Genomic DNA, 20,582 nt, shown 5'->3' with positions numbered 1-20,582 from the left:
TGGAAATCACTACTGGTATGGGGATAAACAGATCTAAAAATGACTTTAACTCAAACATGTGATAAGTTTTTCCAATTATCCAGATTTGCAGCCTTGCATGTGGAAATCTGCACAAGTTCAGACGACTACAGAGTTCAATACCCAAAAGCTGTGTCAGTATTGTAAAACTGAGCTAAAAGCTTATAGATGTCTACAGAATGGATACTTGTAGTCCAGTATGAAGTTATTTGCAGAAAATGACATTTTTTTAAGAGCTGAAAAATATCTTCAGTTGTGATAAAAGCAAAATACTGCAGATACCAGGAATCTGAAGTAAAAAGAGAAAATACTAGGGAAACTCAGCAGGTCGAGCATCTTTTCTGGAGAGAGAAACAAAATTAACATTTCAGTTCAATATGATTCATCTGTTCATTTGTGTTTCTTTCCTCAAATGTTGCCATACCTGCTGAGTTTCTACAGCACTTTCTCTCTTCAACTATGACGGTGAAGTTTAATTATTTCTGCATGGAGAAGATAAATCTATTTTAAATGACTGAACAATTCTCAAACATAATTGTTAATATATTGGATTAAGCACATCCTCCATTATTCTCCCTCCACTGCCTTCTGCAATACACTGAGTAGCCATGCCATTTCGAGAACTATGTGCTGTATTTAATCTGCAGTCTGTTTTCAGTTGGCTACTTCTAATTGGAAAACACCAAGGGCATTACTGTTGACTTTGCCTGAGAAGGAAATAGAGGTTCCTCTTCCTGATGGTTTTCTGAGAAGTTCTGCTGGAAATGAAAATGCATGCAGGTCATATAGAGAGGGGGAGGTGGGGGATGCACCGGCTGGGCTCCATGAACAAGTGATGAGGTAATATGCCTATTAATTTGTATGAACAATGGGCATGTGGACTGTTCAAAGACCCTAAGCACTTCTAGACCAGTAGTTCAGCAGAGAGTTATTTCCTTGACGAGGAGGAAGAATATTGGTGAGGAGGTGAAAAATAATAAAAGCTATCTTGTCTGTCAAGTTAATCTATAATAGCTGACAGATGCTTACTAAGAGTAGCACATGCATTGAATGTCACTGATAAAGACATTTCTAAATGCAATTGCAGAGTAGTGCCAAACAGTGCGACATGTTCAACTTCTACTGTAGGCCAATTTATTTTTCTACTGTACAAATTAGTCATCTTATTCACTTGCTTCACTGTGTTTTCACGTAATCTTCTAACACACAGCTTCATCCTTCATCTGCATCCTTGATCCTCTTCATTGGCCGAGTCTGGGATGCCATCACTGATCCATCTGTGGGTTTTCTCATAAGCAGAAGTAAATGGACAAGATTTGGGAGGCTGTTGCCATGGTAAGAAGGTTTTTGTGATTGAGATTTTCACATTGTATATGACTGATGAGAAGCAGCGGGGCATAGAGAAACCTTTATCTGTGTAAAGTTATTCATTAAATGCAAAGCAAGGAATCATACAGGCTAAAGTCTGCATATTTGCATGAACCAAGCAGTTTTTACTTAATGTTGTCCCATTGAATATGCTTCAATGCAGATCGTAATGTTACGCTTTAAATGTGGTTGTTCATAGTGGAATCTCATTCTTGTAAATGCCTGGGAACTGACAAAAGCACCGATTATCAGCAGTTTACCTTCAGAGTTTCAGCTCAATGACTGATTCATAATGGAGGGTCTGTTGCAAATATAAAATGCCTATTTAATACTGAGAAGAAATTTGCAACAAGAACCTGTGCATAAATGCAAATGATTTAAAATGGCCTAATATGCATTTAAATAAGAGATGTGACTAAGGTTGTGTACCACGTGACTAATAACATGACAGGTAGCATGATGGCTCCTTGGTTAGCACTGCTGCCTCACAGCACCCAGGAGTTGGGTTCAATTCCACCCTCTGGCAACTGTCTGTGTGGAGATGCATTCTCCCTGTGTCTGCTTTGATTTTCTCCCACAATTCAAAGATGTCCAGGTTAGTTGGATTGGCCATGACAAATTTCCCACAGCATGCAGGCTACCTGGATTAGCCATGGGGAAAGTGGGCTTACAGGGGGTAGGGTAGGATGTTCTTTGGAGGGTTGGTGTGAACTCAATGGGCGGAGTGGCCTGCTTCCACCCTAAATCTGCAAGCCATTGCTTTTGTCCAAACCCCCCCCTCCCCACTTCCTCATTGGAAATGTGCTGATTCTTGGAGCATTGCTGTGTTTGTAGTAGAAATGGCTCGATTTAAATTAAATTCTGTTTTTACAAACACAGAGAATTTGCTACTCATTAGGGAGTTTAAGTGGTGGCCTAAAACTTCCACTAGACTGTAATGGAATTAAACTTTCACTCGACCATGTGGACTGTTTACTGTCCTGTCCCAGATCTGAGTGAAGGGTCATTTCCAATATTTAGAGCAGGTATTATACTCTCCCTGCTCTAATCCCCACCATCCTGGAGGAGGGGACAATATTTCTGTCTTTGAAATATTTAGAACCAGAATTCTGGATTCACAGTAGAGCCATTTGCTCAAAAGAAAATTTCTTTTCATGATCTAATTTCTGAAGTGTTGTTTACATCCCCTGTGGAGAGACTCCAAGGTTGCTGGTCAGTTTGAGGGTGTTGCAAATAATTCTACTTTCAGACATTATATTTGTCTGGGCCAAGATTCATGAAACAGCTAATATTTTCCTGTTTTTGTATCTGTAATATCCACATTTTGTTTCCTTTGTTTTAGTCTTGGGACTACTCCATTTAAAGTGCAGTCAAATTCTGAGCAGATATATTCAAATATAAAACTAATCTTAGAGCAGTGATTGTCTTTTGCTGGCAACAACAGTTTGGTCTCGATTATCCTCCTGTCCGTTTGTTAATTGGGACAGCACAGTGGTTAGCACTGCTGCCCGCCCAAAACTAGGGACCTGGGTTCAGTCCTAGCTTTGGGCATCTGTGTGGCATCTACGCATTCTCCCTGTGACTGTGTCGGTTTCCTTCAGATGCTCAGGTTTCCTCCCACAGTCCAAAGATGTGCAGGTTAGGTGGACTGGCCATGGGAAACGCAGGGTTATAGGGACAGGATGGCGGGGTTGGGTCTTGGTGGGATGTTACTCAGGAAGATGGTGCAGACTCAGTGGGCAGAATGGCCTGTATCTCCACTGTAGGAATTCTATGACTCTGAATCCCGTCTGTCTAAATCCCAGCTTGTCCAATACAGATTAAAAAGAGCAAATTTTGAATTCAGTTTGGAAAGTGCAAAATTGTTCAGCATGCATTTATTCCCACTAAATTTCCCTTTTTTAAAATACCACTTACATAGAATTTTAAAAATCTTTTTTCATCCCGTCTTTCCCAACATCCCTGCCGCTCCTCTCAAATTAAGAGCACTCCTTGTCAGCCCTCCGACTTTGAGAGCCTGTTCACGCTCCTTAACTAAACTGTCTCCAGACCAACTGGGGAGGCACTGCTGCAAAAATCTCACCCCTCCACACCCCCTCATTGGGGAGACAGGGAGGTGTTGGGGCCCAGGAACAGTTTGAATCTCTGTTTCTCAGCCCTGGAGGGAACATTGAGCACAAGGCGTCAGGACTGAAGAGAGTTCCCAGTACACTTTTAGCAAATGTTGGTATGTACCCAGGCTGAGGGAAGCCCTACGGTGAATGCACATTCTTCCTGGTACAACGGAATAACGTGGATGCTGCCAGGACATTGACATAGTTGTTTCCTGTGCCCGAACTGCAATTCCGTTAGAATTGCTGTAGGAAAGTTTTATCCACAAATGGCACAACTGCCAGTGGAACTGCAGCACATTTGGCAACAGGATCTAATTCCTGGCACATGTTGTTCAAATATTAAGCAGCAGTCACATGGTCTGATTCCATTATGGCCCCTTCCTTGGAGTCACACCAGAACTAGACTCCTGCTCAAATAAGTTGGCAACCGAAGCTGTGGGTGCGTATGTTTGTACCCTGTCCATAGTGCCTCAATCTGCAGCTTAGTAAATGGCTCCTTTTTTGTTGGCAAGGCATAACAGCAGTGGCTTCACAGCAGTGAATGCACTTCTTCCCTCCTCATTCCAACCGCACAATTAAAACTCTTTCTGCTCACTCTAATCCAAATGAACTTGTGAAACCGAATGTGTTTTTAGTTGCACATATGTATACCTATTGTATATAGTGACTGCATCTGTTGCATTCATCATTAGAATAAATGCACCATATTAGAGCCCATTGTCACCAACCTCAGAATTTTCTATTCATTCATGGGATGTGGACATTGCAGGCTAGGCCAGCATTTATTCCTCATCCCTAACTGAGTCACACATCGGCCAGACCAGGTAAGGATGGCAGTTTCCTTCTCTAAAGAATTTTAGTGAATTTGATGGGTATTTCCAGTAATAAGCAATGCATTCATGGTCATGACTAGACTTTTAATTCCAGGGGGCCTTTTTTAAAATTCAAATTACTCTGTTTTGCTATGATGGTATTCAAACCCAGGTCCCTGGATCATTACCTGGGTCTCTGGATTAACAGTCCAGTGATAATACCACGAAGCCATTGCCTTCCCTCAATGGTAAAATGTGAAATCTGGAATAAAAGCTGGCCCAATACTGACCACATAACAACTGGTGATTGTTGTAAAAATTCACTTGGTTCAATAATGTTCCTAAGGAATGGAAGTCTACCATCCTTTCTTGGCTAATCTACGTGTGACTCCAGACCCACAGCAATGGTGCTTGACTCTTAGCCGCCCTCTGGAATGGGCAATAAAGAATTGCCCATCCTGTGAATAAATTGATTTTTTTTAAAAAAAAGGCCTGCTACGGGGGATTTGAACCCATGTCCCAAAACATTAACTGGTGCGTCACTGCCTCCCCTAGATTTGGTAGCGTATCTATAGGAACCTTGGTCATAAAATATCTACAAGAGGTTTGACCTTTGAAAGAACCTTGAAGAGGTGTTAAGAATTTCTTTGGCATGAAACATCATATGTAATCTGATGATAGAAAATAGCAACAGAAGAGTTGCAAATTAGCCTGAAGCTTGTTTTAGCCAAGTCCGTGCCTTCCCCTCTGAGCTTCTGCAGGACTTTGAGAGGATGGGCTTTATAAGCATTCGTTCATTTGAGACAAGCAATGCCCAATAACATTGTGTTCAACCTCCCAGCTGGATGCTGTCCAGAGTATTGCTCCGTGATAGCACACAACTGAAACCCTAATTCATTTAATGATTACTTGTTCTATTGCTTTCCAAGCTTCCCTTTTCTGTCATCAGCTCCACCATTCACCTAGTTCAACACTCTGGGCGCATTTTAAGATCGGCATTCAAATGTACATCCTTGTTCCGACCTCTTTCAACAACATTCTCCTGCCATTTATCCAACCACCTGACCTTCCATTCCTCTGACACATAGGTTTATGACCCAGACCTGTCCAGACCCTTGTTGGAAGCTGATTTTGATTATGCCAACGCATTGCAGTTCAGTTTCAGAACCATTCTGCCTTGCAATATTTTTGTCAGCTTTGTGAAAACAGGTATCTGAACATGCCTTTGATTTTGTAGCAAGGTTCATGGGATGTTCATTGCTAGTTAGGCCAACATTTGTGGCCCATTTCTAATTGCGCTTAAGGTGATGGTGACTCATCACCCTGAACCATTGCAGTCTGTGAGACCAGGGAGTCCCTCAGTGCAGGTTGTGGAAAGTAGTTCCAGGATTTTGATCCAGTGCCATTGTTTCAAATCCGGGTTGTGTATGGCTTGGAGGGGAAGTTTCCGATAATGGTGATCCCATGCATCTGCTTACTCCTGTTTTGTAAGCAGGAGAGGTTACTAGTTTCAAAAGCACTCTGAAAGTGTCTCGAATTCTGTCAAAAAGATGAGTTGCAAAATAAGAAACCTATCAATAGTGTGACATTTGTTTCAATAGAGGGCTTAACTACGGTTCTAAAGTTGGAATTGAATTACATTGAAAAATGGCTATTCCTTACTTCGAGATACTAGCGCTGAAGGGAACAGTGATCACTTGCAAACCTTACAACAGAGAATCACATCACCTAAAAGGACACTAAAATTCACTAAAATTCATTGTTCTCTGATTTGGTTCAATCATAGTAGTTTCCTCTTAAAATGGGAAAATGACATGAAAATGAACATCACATGACAGCTCAAAGATGTATACCTGAAAGCAAATTGTCCATACTTTATCTGCAATTGCAGGTGACTATTTGATACATTAAAAGTAATTGGAAGTATGCCAGAAATTCTGAACATCAGCCCCTGCAATTAAAATAAATATCCTTGTTGAGCTTACTTCTACTAAAATTGTAATGAAATTGATGTTTGTTTGCATTTCTGTTTTTGTATCAAAATTAACCTGTAAATATTTTGGTTTGGTGTTGACCCAGAAGAAGGTCTGCTATTGGAACAACACTGGAGGGGTGTACATGCTGCATTTCAGTCAACAACATCCTGAGATCTCCGCACCCACTATTTGTTTTGCTGTATACAGCTATGATTGATCACCCAAGTCACAATTGTCTTACCAGACCATAGAACTGTTCTCTCATTGAGAGAGAAAAACAAAGCTGGTGGTGGTTTAACCTAAGGGCCACCCCACCTCAGCTGTGGGGGGAAGCCTTCATAGTAATCTCAGCCACTGTGGGGATTGGACCCACACTGTTAGCATCATACTGCTTTGTGAGCCAACCAACTGATCTAAACCAAACTCCAATTAAGCAGCTCTCTAGCAGAGCTCTGGAATCTCTGTTCATTACTTTTAACCATTTATATTAATTGGTGTTGGTGTCCTCAAAACTAAAAGTCAAAAGCCTTACCTATAAAAAGTAACTTGACTGACAACACTCATCAGTCTTTTTTTAATTCACTTGTGGCTGTCTCTGGCTGGCCAGTGTTTATTGCCCTTGAACTGATTGGTTTGCGAGATCATTCCAGAGGGCATTTGAGAGTCAACCACATTTTTGTGAGTCTGGAATCACCTGTGTGCCATACCAGATGAGGATTGCATATTTCCTCACCCAAAGGGCATTACTGAGCTATATGGGTTTTACTGACAATCGACAATGGTTTCATGGTCTTTGGCAGATTCTACATTCCAGATTTTTAAAAAATTCAAATTCCACCATCCAGGGATTCAAACCCAGTTCCCTGCGATATTGGCTGTGTTTCCTGATTACTAGCTAGTCCACTCAGCCATAATATAAGTCTCCAATGCCACCATGTCTCTGGGGTCTCCCTCCATTTAATATGCACCAGTACAATTGACCACACTCTCACAAGGTTAAAAATGATTTGGATCAGCTTTCAGGCAGGCTGGTGCTCTGAAACCTCCGCTCCCCGTCTTTTCCTCCTTTTAGACGGGGAATCTAGGTCCAGACAACAATGAGATGGACAAAATCTGAAGGCAGAGGTTGAAGCTTTGAGGGGTACACATGGTGGAAGGATTTACAAGATGAAAATTGGTCTGATTGGCTGTGTTATGAGGATGGCTTCCATGTCCCTCAAGCCCTGGATTGGGAGCAATCCCAGAACTACAAGCCTTTGTGGCAGGGAGGCTACTTACTCCACCATTAGACCTCCCTAGCTATCCCTCCATTGCAAGTTAATTTCTGCTTGACGCCAAGATAAAGTGGCTCAGTGGTTAGCACTGCTGCATCACAGCATCAGGGGTCTAGGTTTGATTCTACCCTTAAGTAACTGTCTGTGTGGAGTTTGCACATTCTCCCCATGTCTGTGTGGGTTTCCTCCCACAGTCCAAAGATGTTCAGGTGAGATGGATTGGCCAATAGTGTCCAGGGATGTGCAGGCTAGGTCGGTTAGCTATGGGAACTGCAGGGTTATGGGGTTAGGGTAGGGGCGTGGATCTGTGTGGGATGTTCTTCAGAGGGGTCTCTGTGCCCTCAATTAGACAATAGACAATAGGTGCTGGAGTAGGCCATTCGGCCCTTCGAGCCAGCACCACCATTCATTATGATCATGGCTGATCATCCACAATCAGTATCCTGCCTTATCCCCATAACCCTTGATTCCACTATCTTTAAGAGCCCTGTCTATCTCTTTCTTGAAAGCATCCAGAGAGTTGGCCTTCATTGCTTTCTGGGGCAGAGCATTCCATATATCCACCACTTTCTGGGTGAAGAAGTTTTTCCTCAACTCTGTTCTAAATGGCCTACCCCTTATTTTTAAACTGTGTCCTCTGGTCCTGGACTCACCCATCGGCGGAAACATGCTTCCTGCCTCCACAGTGTCCAATCCCTTAATAATCTTATACGTATCAATCAGATCCCCGCTCATCCTTCTAAACTCAAGTGTATACAAGCCCAGTCGCTCCAATCTTTCAACATATGATAGTCCCGCCATTCCAGGAATTGACCTTGTGAACCTATGCTGCACTCCCTCAATAGCAAGAATGTCCTTCTTCAAATTGGGAGACCAAAACTGCACACAATACTCCAGGTGCGGTCTCAGCAGGGCCCTGTACAGCGGCAGAAGGACCTCTTTGCTCCTATACTCAATTCCTCTTGAAACGAAGGCCAGCATGCTATTAGCTTTCTTCAGTACCTGCTGTACCTGCATGCTTGCTTTCATTGACTGATGTGCAAGAACACCTAGATCTCGTTGTGCTTCCCCTTTACCTAACTTGACTCCATTGAGATAGTAATCTGCCTTCCTGTTCTTGCCACCAAAGTCTATAACCACACATTTATCCACATTAAACTGCATCTGCCAGGCATCCGTCCACTCACCTAGCCTGTCCAAGTCACCCTGTATTCTAATAACATCCTCCTCACATTTCACACTGCCACCCAACTTTGTGTCATCAGCAAATTTGCTAATATTACTTCCAATGCCTTCGTCTATATCATTAATATATATCGTAAACAGCTGCGGTCCCAGCACCGAACCTTGTGGTACCGCACTGGTCACTGCCTGCCATTCCGAAAGGGACCCGTTTATCATTACTCTTTGCTTCCTGTCAGCCAGCCAATTTTCAGTCCAACTCAGTATTTTGCCCCCAATACCATGTGCCCTAATTGTGTTCACCAATCTCCTATGCGGGACTTTATCAAAGGCTTTCTGAAAGTCCAAGTACACTACATCCACTGGCTCTCCCTTATCCATCTTCAGAGATACATCCTCAAAAAATTCCAGAAGATTAGTCAAGCACGATTTCCCCTTCGTAAATCCATGCTGGCTCTGACCTATTCTGTTACTGCTATCCAAATGAATCGTAATTTCATCTTTTATAATTGACTCCAGCATCTTTCCCACCACTGACGTCAGGCTAACTGGTCTATAATTTCCTGTTTTCTCTCTCCCTCCTTTCTTGAAAAGTGGGACAATATTTGCCACCCTCCAATCCGCAGGAACTGATCCTGAATCTGTAGAACCTTGGAAAATAATTACCAACGCGTCCACAATTTCTAGAGCCACCTCCTTAAGTACCCTGGGATGCAGACCATCAGGTCCCGGGGACTTATCAGCCTTCAGACCTAACAGTCTATCCAACACCATTTCCTGCCTAATATAAATATCCTTCAGTTCATCCATTACCCTCGGTCCTTCAGCCACTATTGCATCTGGGAAATTGCTTGTGTCTTCCCTAGTGAAGACAGATCCAAAGTACCTATTCAACTCTTCTGCCATTTCCTTGTTCCCCATAATAAATTCACCCATTTCAGTCTTCAAGGGCCCAATTTTAGTCTTAACCATTTTCCTTCTCTTCACATACCTAAAAAAGCTTTTACTATCCTCCTTTATATTTTCAGCCAGTTTTCCTTCATAGCTCCTTTTTTCTCTGTGTATTACCTTTTTAGTTATCCGCTGATGCTCTTTAAAAGCTTCCCAGTCCTCCGGCTTCCCACTCATCTTTGCTACGTTATACTTCTTCTCTTTTATTTTTATACAGTCCTTAACTTCCCTCGTCAGCCACGGCTGCCCCTGCCTCCCCTTAGGATCTTTCTTCCTCTTTGGTATGAACTGATCCTGCACCTTCTGCATTATATCCAGAAATACCTGCCATTGTTGTTCCACTGCCATCCCTGCTAGGGGTATTGTACCACTGAACTTTGGCCAGATCCTCCCTCATAGCTCCATAGTTCCCTTTATTCAACTGCAATACTGACACTTCCGATTCTCCCTTCTCCCTCTCAAACTGCAGATTAAAACTGATCATATTATGGTCTCTACCTCCTAATGGCTCCTTTACTTTGAGGCCCCTGATCAAATCCGGTTCATTGCACAACACCAGATCCAGAATTGCCTCCTCCCTGGTAGGCTCCAGTACAAGCTGTTCTAAGAATCCATCTCAGAGGCACTCTACAAACTCCCTTTCTTGGGGTCCAGTACCATCCTGATTCTTCCAGTCTACCCGCATGTTGAAATCTCCCGTAACAACTGTAGTGATACCTTTGTGACAGGCCAATTTCAGCTCTTGATTCAACCTGCACCCTACCTCCTGATTACTGTTTGGGGGGCCTGTAGATAACTCCCCTTAAGGTCTTTCTACCCTTAGAATTTCTCAGCTCTATCCATACTGACTCTACATCTCCTGACTCTATGTCCCCCCTCACAAGGGACCGAATATCATTCCTCACCAACAGGGCTGCCCCACCCCCTCTGCCCACCAGTCTGTCCTTTTGATAGCACGTATAGCCTTGAATATTCATTTCCCTGGCCCTGTCCACTTGAACCCACGTCTCAGTTATCCCCACATCATACTTGCCAACTTCCAACTGAGCATCAAGCTCATCCACCTTCTTTCTTATGCTTTGTGCATTCATATATAATATTTTTAATTTGTTTCTCGCCTCACCCTTCCTATCAATCCCTATTTCACTTGGCCATACTGTACAATCCCTTCTTGAGTTTTCTGCTCTGTTGATTCTGTTATCCTTCTTAACCTCTCTTATTCTCACTTTCCCTTTCACTTCATTCTTAAATTCCCAGTTTGGCCCCTCCCCCCCCATTACTTAGTTTAAACATACCTGTGTTGCAGTGGCAAACCTGACTGCCAGAAAGCTTTTGCAGCGGAGTGCTATTTAAGTCAGGCAATAATATATATAATATATATAATCTCAGGCAACCAGCTTGTAACTGATGTCCATTTCAAGCCCACCGAATCCCACAGCTACCTAGAATACACCTCCTCCCACCCACCCTCCTGCAAAAATTCCATCCCCTATTCCCAATTCCTCCGCCTCCGCTGCATCTGCTCCCACGATAAGACATTCCACTCCCGACACATCCCAGATGTCCAAGTTCTTCAAGGACCACAACTTTCCCCCCGCAGTGGTCGAGAACGCCCTTGACCGCGTCTCCTGCATTTCCCGCAACACATCCCTCACACCCCGCCCCCGCCACAACCGCCCAAAGAGGATCCCCCTCGTTCTCACACACCACCCCACCAACCTCCGGATACAACGCATCATCCTCCGACACTACAATCCGACCCCACCACCCAAGACATTTTTCCATCCCCACCCTTGTCTGCTTTCCGGAGAGACCACTCTCTCTGTGACTCCCTTGTTCGCTCCACACTGCCCTCCAACCCCACCACACCCGGCACCTTCCCCTGCAACCGCAGGAAATGCTACACTTGCCCCCACACCTCCTCCCTCACCCCTATCCCAGGCCCCAAGATGACTTTCCACATTAAGCAGAGGTTCACCTGCACATCTGCCAATGTGGTATACTGCATCCACTGTACCTGGTGTGGCTTCCTCTACATTGGGGAAACCAAGCGGAGGCTTGGGGACCGCTTTGCAGAACACCTCTGCTCGGTTCGCAATAAACAACTGCACCTCCCAGTCGCGAACCATTTCCACTCCCCCTCCCATTCTTTAGATGACATGTCCATCATGGGCCTCCTGCAGTCCCACAATGATGCCACCCGAAGGTTGCAGGAACAGCAACTCATATTCCGCTTGGGAACCCTGCAACCCGATGGTATCAATGTGGACTCCACCAGCTTCAAAATCTCCCCTTCCCCCACCGCATCCCAAAACCAGCCCAGTTCGTCCCCTCCCCCCACTGCACCACACAACCAGCCCCGCTCTTCCCCTCTACCCACTGCATCCCAAAACCAGTCCAACCTGTCTCTGCCTCCCTAACCTGTTCTTCCTCTCACCCATCCCTTCCTCCCACTCCAAGCCGCACCTGCATCTCCTACCTACTAACCTCATCCCACCTCCTTGACCTGTCTGTCTTCCCTGGACTGACCTATCCCCTCCCTACCTCCCCACCTATACTCTCCTCTCCACCTATCTTCTTTTCTCTCCATCTTCGGTCCACCTCCCCCTCTCTCCCTATTTATTCCAGAGCCCTCACCCCATCCCCCTCTCTGATGAAGTGTCTAGGCCCGAAACGTCAGCTTTTGTACTCCTGAGATGCTGCTGGGCCTGCTGTGTTCATCCAGCCTCACATTTCATTATCTCCTCTATTTAAGTAGGTGTGTTCTCAGCCCCAGGTCCTAAACCGTAGGGCCTCCCTCCCTCCCTCCTCCTCTAACCTAATTAAGAGTCCACAGACTCACAGCAAACACACAAGCATTGAGGGAAGTGCTTGGTGAGTAAAGTGTGAGTTTTCGGTGAAGAGGCTCAGTGAGGAGATTAAGCCACTGTTGAAGAGGGTGAAGACCTGACTGCCAAGCTGATTCAGTGTGCTGCATGCATGATGTGGGATGTCAGGAACACTGATGATGTTTCTGGTTCCTATAGCTGTGGTAAGTGTGTACACATTCAGCTTCTGAAGGAGGTTGTTGCAGCACTGAAGAAAGCTGAATGGCCTGCAATCACATTGTATGGATTCCAACATATGGTTCAGTAAACCTGTGATAGTCTCACCTTTTTAATTTTCAGTCACATCACGCAGTTTCTGTAGATTGTTGATGACGTGAAGTTTCTGACCTGCTTTGTGGAGTTAGTGTTTTGCAGGATTAATCCTGCTGCCCTGGAGTTCTGTTTGGGTTACCTGTCATGCATTATAGTTCTCTTTGATAGGCAGGACCACACCTTACTGACAGACTGCATGCAATTCAGGCTGAGATAAGGAGGTTTGTTTATTGCAATACATAGGTTGATAGGAAAACAAAAATAATTGGAACCAGCAATAACAGTGCTACTAGGATTTTCAAGATCGTGTTGGGATTCTGATGTCAGGCCCAGTTATCTAGGCTACCATATGGAAGTTGACATTGTAATTGAGGACAGGACATAGACGTCTGAGACCACAGATGCAGTCAGAGGGCCTTTGGAAGAGGTCAAGCCGGCAGCCTCACCAGGAGAAATGGATACTACCAAGCAAGGCAAGAGAGTATAGAAACTTGATAACAACGTGGAAGATGCAGTCTGAGGGTTTGGTGGAACTTCAAACAGTTGTTTAAGGTTTGCATTTCTAGAATGGAAAAGTAAGCTGTGCTCGCTGTTTCCAAAGGCTTGTTTAGCAGCTTAAGAATGTGCCACTGCTGGAGTCCATCTCCTGTGAAATAATTAATGAATTCTAACTGACAACTGAATTTTGGAATAAAAATCAGACATGCAAAAGATTTTTATTTTAATGTTAAAAGAGCTCCATTTATAATCTCTGCTGGCACAGACACACTCTGTAATGGATTCTGGGTTCATTCCAAAGTATTTGTTCTTTCCCAGTTACCAAATCTCAGGGAGAATCCATTTTCCTGGAACCAGTCTGTATAATTTGTATTGTCTGATTTTTGGGAACACTCTCTTGGCTGAAACAAAATGTCATATTGTTACATTTTACAGAACAAAAACAGTCGCCCAGTTTTCTCATGAATTCAGCAGAGATAATCCACTATTCTGTTTTGAACCACAATGAAGTAAGTTTCATGTGAATGAGTCACAGTAGATAAATGTACTTCATTGATCTAGAGCTTGGAGTTGGTGGTCACTGATGCCACGTGGAAATTGGTATCACGACTAATGTGCAGTGAAATTGGCTGGACTTTTACCATTTTTGATCCGAATCCAAAAGCGGGAACGTTCCTGGAGCAGGTGGGGGGAATTTGCAGCCTGCTGAGGTGAGAAAGCTCAGCGGATTTTCCAGGAATCCGGCAGCTAGCTGTTGGCCATCACTGGGCTTTCTCCTGGTGTCAGCAGCCAAGAAATTGCCCCTCCCCAAAGCTACCAGCCAATCAGAGGTCCGATTACAATCCCCCTCCCTTCCCCTCATGCCCCCACCCCCCACCCCCCCCCACTCCCAGAATCACTGCGGTGGGGGCTCATGGCTGGCACCTTGGTCTCCCAGATGGAGCATCACTGCCTGGAGGGGATGAGGATTTTGCAGATTGTACAGGTGGAGGGGTTAGTTTTCAGCAGCATCCCAACCCCTTCACAAATCAGTTCAGATTGAGGGGAGCAAGCTGCCTGCACTGGAATACTGGTGGAGTAGGTCAGCCTTCTCTTATCTTACCTGGAGCTGAAGTAAGTCCAAACCGGATGAGGTCTTCAGTTGGATATTTGTTGACCACCTGAAAGTTTTCAGCCAGCAGCAGGGAAGGTTGTTCAAGTTTACTGTTCAACATGCACGGGGCTGCTAGGCAAATCTCTCCAGGCTGCCTTCTCTGTGGTATCAGGAAGGAAACTAGTATCTCTCTGATGCTCACCTGCCCAATTATCTTTCGCCTTCTCTGCCACCTCACATAGAATCCTCATGGCACAGGTAAAGGCTGTTTGGCCCATTCAGTCTCCACTGAGCCCCTCCCCCAATGGGTATCACATCATAATTAACCCACCCATTGCACATCAAGAGGCAATTTATCACAGTCATTGCACCTTCCCAGCACATCTTCTGACTTTGGGAAGAAACCAGTGGAAACCCACACAGGCACAGGGAGAAGATGCAAATGCCACACAGACAAACACATGAGGCTGGAATCAAACCTAGGTCCCTGGTGCTGTGAGGCAGCAATACTAACCACCGAGCCACCCATTAGGAGGTCAAAAATTCCAGCCAATGTCTTTCAGAGGGAAACAGTGTTCAAGAGGTCTGTGCAGCTAATTTTATCCAGCGTGCACTCATGTAGTGAGTGGTTTGAAGTTGCTGTGTCGGTAGCTGGTAAAGGGAGTTTATATTTGATTTTTGAGTAAATATCAGACCTAGATGTTTATGTTAAGTTTAACAAATCCAACTCCACCAGAGCTGATGTGTCAATCCTCAACAGTCCTCTCCATTTCTGAGGTTTGGAGCAGTGACATGGTAAGAGTATCTGTTTTCAATGTAGTGTACAACAAATGTAGCTTGGTTGACTTTCTGCAGACTTCATACTTTTGACAACCTCATTGCCTAATCAGTAACATATGATACAAACACAGGACTTCATTTTCCCCTGGACAGACTTGTGTTTCAACTTCAAAACAAGTCAGATCTCCTGTGCAGTTTTTAAGCAAGTCTAACATTATGTTTCAGTACACATTTCTGCGTGTGTGGTACATGGGGATTGGTGTAGAGGGGGCTGGTCAGTTTCTGGTTTAGTTTCAGTACATTATGTTAACCAAAGGGAACTAACAGACTTGCAAATTTTCTAAATGTATTTAGGACTCCAACTAAGATCCTAGGGACTTTTATATAATGCTTGTGAGAACGCTAAAACATAGAAACACATACTAATTTGAGCTTTAATCCTATTTTAAATAATCTCAAAGCAGAATTTTTGTGTTACAAGTTGTTCATTTCTTTAAACTGTTTTTCAATGAATTCTATAGTCAATTTTAATTATTAGCTCTCAAAATGTAAGTGTTCTTTTCAGATTATATGTTTAGCATTAAAAATCAAGAGACAGTTGAGAGAAAATATGGGTCCCCAACTATTCAGGGAAATTGAGAACATGTCCATTAAAGTTCAATTTTGGTCTAGAGCTTTGCTAAGACTCAAGATGCCATGTGCTGACTCAAGGAGGTGCAGTTCAGCTGAATAACAAGTTACCGCAATTTTGTTGCTAAGTTGCGGCTTTGCAATTCAGTAAATCTGGAGCTCATTGGCAATTTCCAGAAGCATTTTCTTGCTGGTATGGCTGTACTACAGCTGAAGTGACAATCTGTAATCCATTAATTGTAAATTTATTGTGCACACACTGTATACTTGCCAGTGCACCTAACCACAGCAAGCTTAAAAAGTGGTCTTTGAAGTGCACCAGCTAGTCACTTAGAACACATTTCACCCGTACACAGTAATAGTGCTTAAACTCTTAAGCTCCCCACCCAGTTGAAAATGATGCTGTATATTGGGTTTCAGAATGAGTGGACTGCAGGCATCAGGAATATAATGGGATGCACCTGCTGATTTGTTATTTCCTGCTATAAATTAGGAGAATTTAGGATCTAGATTTTAGTTCTTGGTGTGTGGTAACTTTTGCCCATTTAGAATTGCCCTTGAGCAGGAGGTGTTTAGCGATTTCCTTGAACTGCTGCAGTCCATGTGTTGGGACCACTCAAAATGCTGTTAAGGAAAGAGCTCCAGGATTTAGATTCTGCAACATTGAAGGAACAGCGATACACTTCCAAGTCAGAATGGTATGTGGCTTGGAGGGGACCTTGCAAGTTCCTGGTGTTTCTGTGTCTGCTGACCTTATCCCTCCAGGTGATAAAGGTCATGGGGTTGGGAAGTGCTCTGGGCACTTACAGCAACCTGGAGAAGTCCCTTCTTTTCCAACTGATCAACTAACCTTTAAAAAATCCATAATTTTGAGTGGAATTCAGTTTTGTTTAGAAGAACTTAATGATGTTTATGTTTTTAAAGAAAACACTGCAGGCTTATGCCAAGTAATTTGCTTCATCCCAAATCTGAAATTCATCCAAGCTTGCATAGTAGCCTACCCTTGTAGGTTAAGTATTAGTAATTCAGATCTTTTAACTACACGAGTAATTCTGTTTTATTTCTCCTGCATTTATAATTATTGCCTGCAAACTATATAATTCATGCTTAATTTGTACTTGCTTTGAGAACGTTGTGCCAACATTTAATTTTTCCAAAGTAACTTGATATTCGCCTCTGATACAATGAGTTAGTAATATTCTACATTCCGCTGCCTGTATACATTGCAATGTGAAACACGAAGCCAGTTACTGCAGCGGTTCATTGTGACGCTTGACTTCGGGTAGTCTTCAATCAGCAATGTGTAACTGTGCATAACTCTTCAAGCTATTGCAGCCACCTAGATGCACTAGATGTGTTAATTCTGCAGGATTTGTCGGGGGAGAGTCGGAGGGCGGGTACGTTTCCACGTACTCTGCTCTTGGAGGTGATGTGAATTATAAATGAAATCTGCGATGAGGAATGAGTGGGGTGGAGAAAAGGGGTGTGTCCGAATGCAGGAACACACTATCACTATCCACCAATAGGAAGCTGAGACGTCTGCAAGGAATGTTCAGGCGAAGGTTACTTTCGGTCAAAAAATGACAAGCCTGCGGCTGAACTGCGCTGAAGTAGAATTTAAAGATTTATTTCTCATCGGCTGGGCCAGCATACACACACAAATAACTGTTTAATGAATACGCCTTTGAAGGCTATTAGTATGATAAAATAAATTTACAACCGTTTAATACATAAGTGAAGTGGAGAAAAGGCAAAATTCGAAAGGGCCAAGAAAAATAAAATACAACGGTATTATGACTAAAACCACAATCAAGTGACCTCCTTGTGCATAATTTAAATAGGTGACAGATTTGAAAGTGAATGGTGTGGATCTCCAGTTAAAATTATTCAACTCAAAAGCTTCACAATTAGCCTGAGGCAGAATGGCAACACGTGGCATGGATATACAGGAATGTTACTAAGTGTGAAATGTTTTTTGCAGAATTAACCTTTAACTGTTTGCTTACATTTTAACATAAGGACAATTGATATCTAGAGAATAGAGATTAACACAGTGTGGAGCTGGAGAAATACAGCAGGCCAGGCAGCATCAGAGGAGCAGGAACAGAGCCGTTCTGGATAACACCGAATGTTAGTGCCAGGATCTGAGAAGGGTCCCAACCTGAAATGTCAACTTGCCTGCTCCTCTGATGCTGTCTGACTTGCTTTGTTCCTGCAGCTCCACACTGTGTTATCTCTGACTCCAACACCTGCAGTTCTTGTTAACTGAGATATTTAGGGTCGAGTTATTTCATCAGAAAGTGAGCCCTTTCCTTAGAACTCAGCAAAGCAGGGGCTGGAGGAAATTGGTAATCCCAAAGGAAGTTAAAAGACTCTTTCTCAGTGAAACAATGAAAGACGTTAAAAGGACAGAAGGTGGCAAAGAGTGAACAACAAGCCTGCCAGGCAACTGTCTATCATCTTCTACCAGTTTCTCAAGTTACAATGTCAACCCACAATGATTGTTCTTCCCTGTGGCCACCCTGACAATATTTCCTTTGCTCCACATTCCCAGCATTATCCAGAGGAACAATGATCTTTAGGAAAGTGACCACACACACACTCTGTTTGGTTTCCCTCATACAAGAACAGGCAGTGCAGTGACCAGCAAGTATAACATGACTGGCAACCTTTTCAATGTTGTCTGCCTTCTCCCAGATCCCCCTCCTCCTGCCCTGTCTCAATAAAGAGCCCTTTGCTGCACTCTAATCCAATGATGGGTGTGAATCCAAAACATCTCTATATTAGCACTGACGAACCTCTGGTGTATATGTTGTGCGTTTGCTCTATGTACTTCAAATTTTCATGATTTTGCAATTACTCATTTTTGCTGCATTTTTGAGTTAAAAGACCTTCCAGCACCACGTGATTTTTTCACGTCTGGCTGACTCTCTGGGTAACACTGAATACTATTGCAAGGGCACTTTGAAATGATGATTATTTTTACCTGTGCAGCAATCGTTTCTTTTTACAGCATACTATACGTCCATGCAGTGATTCTGCATTCAGACAAACTACTCAGCTTCCTTCTCATTAACCCTAAACTGGTGGAGTATTGGAAGTTTTTCTTCCAACAGGTTAGCACTTGCATTAGACTTTAAACAATTTGAAGCTGGACTGTAGATACTTGGAATAATCTCAAGCAAATTTTTCAGGTGAAAAAACAAGCTTAATCAGAAAGAAAATGTTTCGACTCCTTGCCCAATATGCTTAGTTAGTGACAAACATGGGATCTGTTCCTACCACTTGATCCAAGAAAGGGTTAGACTATCCCGCATTCTGCAGTTTTTATACAAATTTCACATTCACCCGAAATGGAATTTGAATTAGACTGTTTTACTCAGCCTTGAATGTGTCCTTGAAAATTGCACTGCGTTGCATGTGGGTCTGATTTCACGGACTTTGAGCATTGCCTTTTAAAGGTGATCCTTTACTTTCTGTTGCTGGTAACAAAGGCGAGCTGTGCATGTATGCTTTTTGAATTTATTTATGTGGAGATTCATTTTCATTGCCCCCTTTCTATCATAGAAGAAAAACTCTCTTGCTTTGTAATTTGACCATCCTGTCTGAACTCGGTTTTGCCTGGAAAGGAATGGACTGTATAGTTGCTGACTTGGCCAATGCTCCATCCCTACCTTCCAGACCTTATTTGGTGAGCAAGCAGCTCAATAGATTTCTGAACTTGTCTTGTTCTTGGTTTCCGAACAGTGCTGCTCTTGGGCGACAATTAAGGCTGTTGGTTAGAGTGACAATTGCCAAGTACTGAATGTATCATTGTAATTCAGAGAGGCAAGAGTGGAAAATGTGGCAAGATTCTGCAGGAACTGCAACCACTTTGACTTCTTTCTTTTTTTCCCATATCATTATTTATGTTCCAAGCAAGACTAAGGCGCTGCATGTGTTGTTGTACATAAAGAGAAAAGGTGGAAGACAATTTAAAACGACTGTGGAAGATTAGTAAGATGTGCTTCATTTATTTGTGGCTTTATTTGGTTGGCTTACCTTCTGTTGCGAGCTAATTTCACAACTGCCTTTGTGGAGTAGCAGGTCGCTATGAAGACCACTGTGGCCCTGAGATGTTAGGTGACGGAATGAGTCCAGGCTGTCACTGACCTGTAGCTGCACATCAATGTGTCAAACAAGACCTGGATGATCCTTTGCTGGGATGTGCAATTTCTATCCACTTCCTAATGACTACAATGGCGGCCTCAAGGGACTGTCTAAGTTTAGAGCAATAGGATTCTTCAAGGTCCACGGCAACAGAGATTCACACATTTTGTGGCCATGTATGCCACCCTGTTCAAGATAACCACCAACACATCTCCTGCCTAATCAGGGGACCGGACATCCCAGACCACCACTGCACACACACCACCAGACCTACCGCTCAATCCCCCACCCGCACTTCGGAAAATCCAACCACAGTGCTGTGTTCCTCCTCCCAGCTTACAAGCAGAAGCTGAAACAGGAGAATCCTTCATGAAACGGAGTACGGTGCTGGCCCGAGGCAGCAGAGAACCGTCTCTAGGCCAGCTTGGACTCTGTGGACTGGACCGTTTGACCACCATCATCACTGACTTCATCAGCAGATGTGGGGAGGAAGAAATCAATCCGAGTGTTCCCCAATCGCAGACCTCGGATGAACCAGGAAATCCACTCCTTACTGAAGATCAGACGTGCAGCATTCAAGTCGGGTGACAGAGCGAT

At 43.6% G+C, this 20,582-nt stretch overlaps 1 protein-coding gene across 1 annotated transcript in view; it reads left to right on the top strand.

Annotated features, from left to right (window-relative positions):
* Nucleotides 1-20,582, top strand: part of mfsd2ab (MFSD2 lysolipid transporter A, lysophospholipid b) — a 61,583-nt gene that overhangs the window by 6,680 nt on the left and 34,321 nt on the right. The window contains exon 3 of the mRNA XM_048557661.2: nt 1,229-1,353. Coding sequence (XP_048413618.1) covers nt 1,229-1,353 — 125 coding nt within the window. The remainder of the gene's footprint in view (nt 1-1,228; nt 1,354-20,582) is intronic.

The sequence above is a fragment of the Stegostoma tigrinum genome, chromosome 24, assembly GCF_030684315.1.
Source record: "Stegostoma tigrinum isolate sSteTig4 chromosome 24, sSteTig4.hap1, whole genome shotgun sequence".
Taxonomy (NCBI): Eukaryota; Metazoa; Chordata; class Chondrichthyes; order Orectolobiformes; family Stegostomatidae; genus Stegostoma; species Stegostoma tigrinum.
This window is presented reverse-complemented; position numbering and strand designations above follow the sequence as displayed.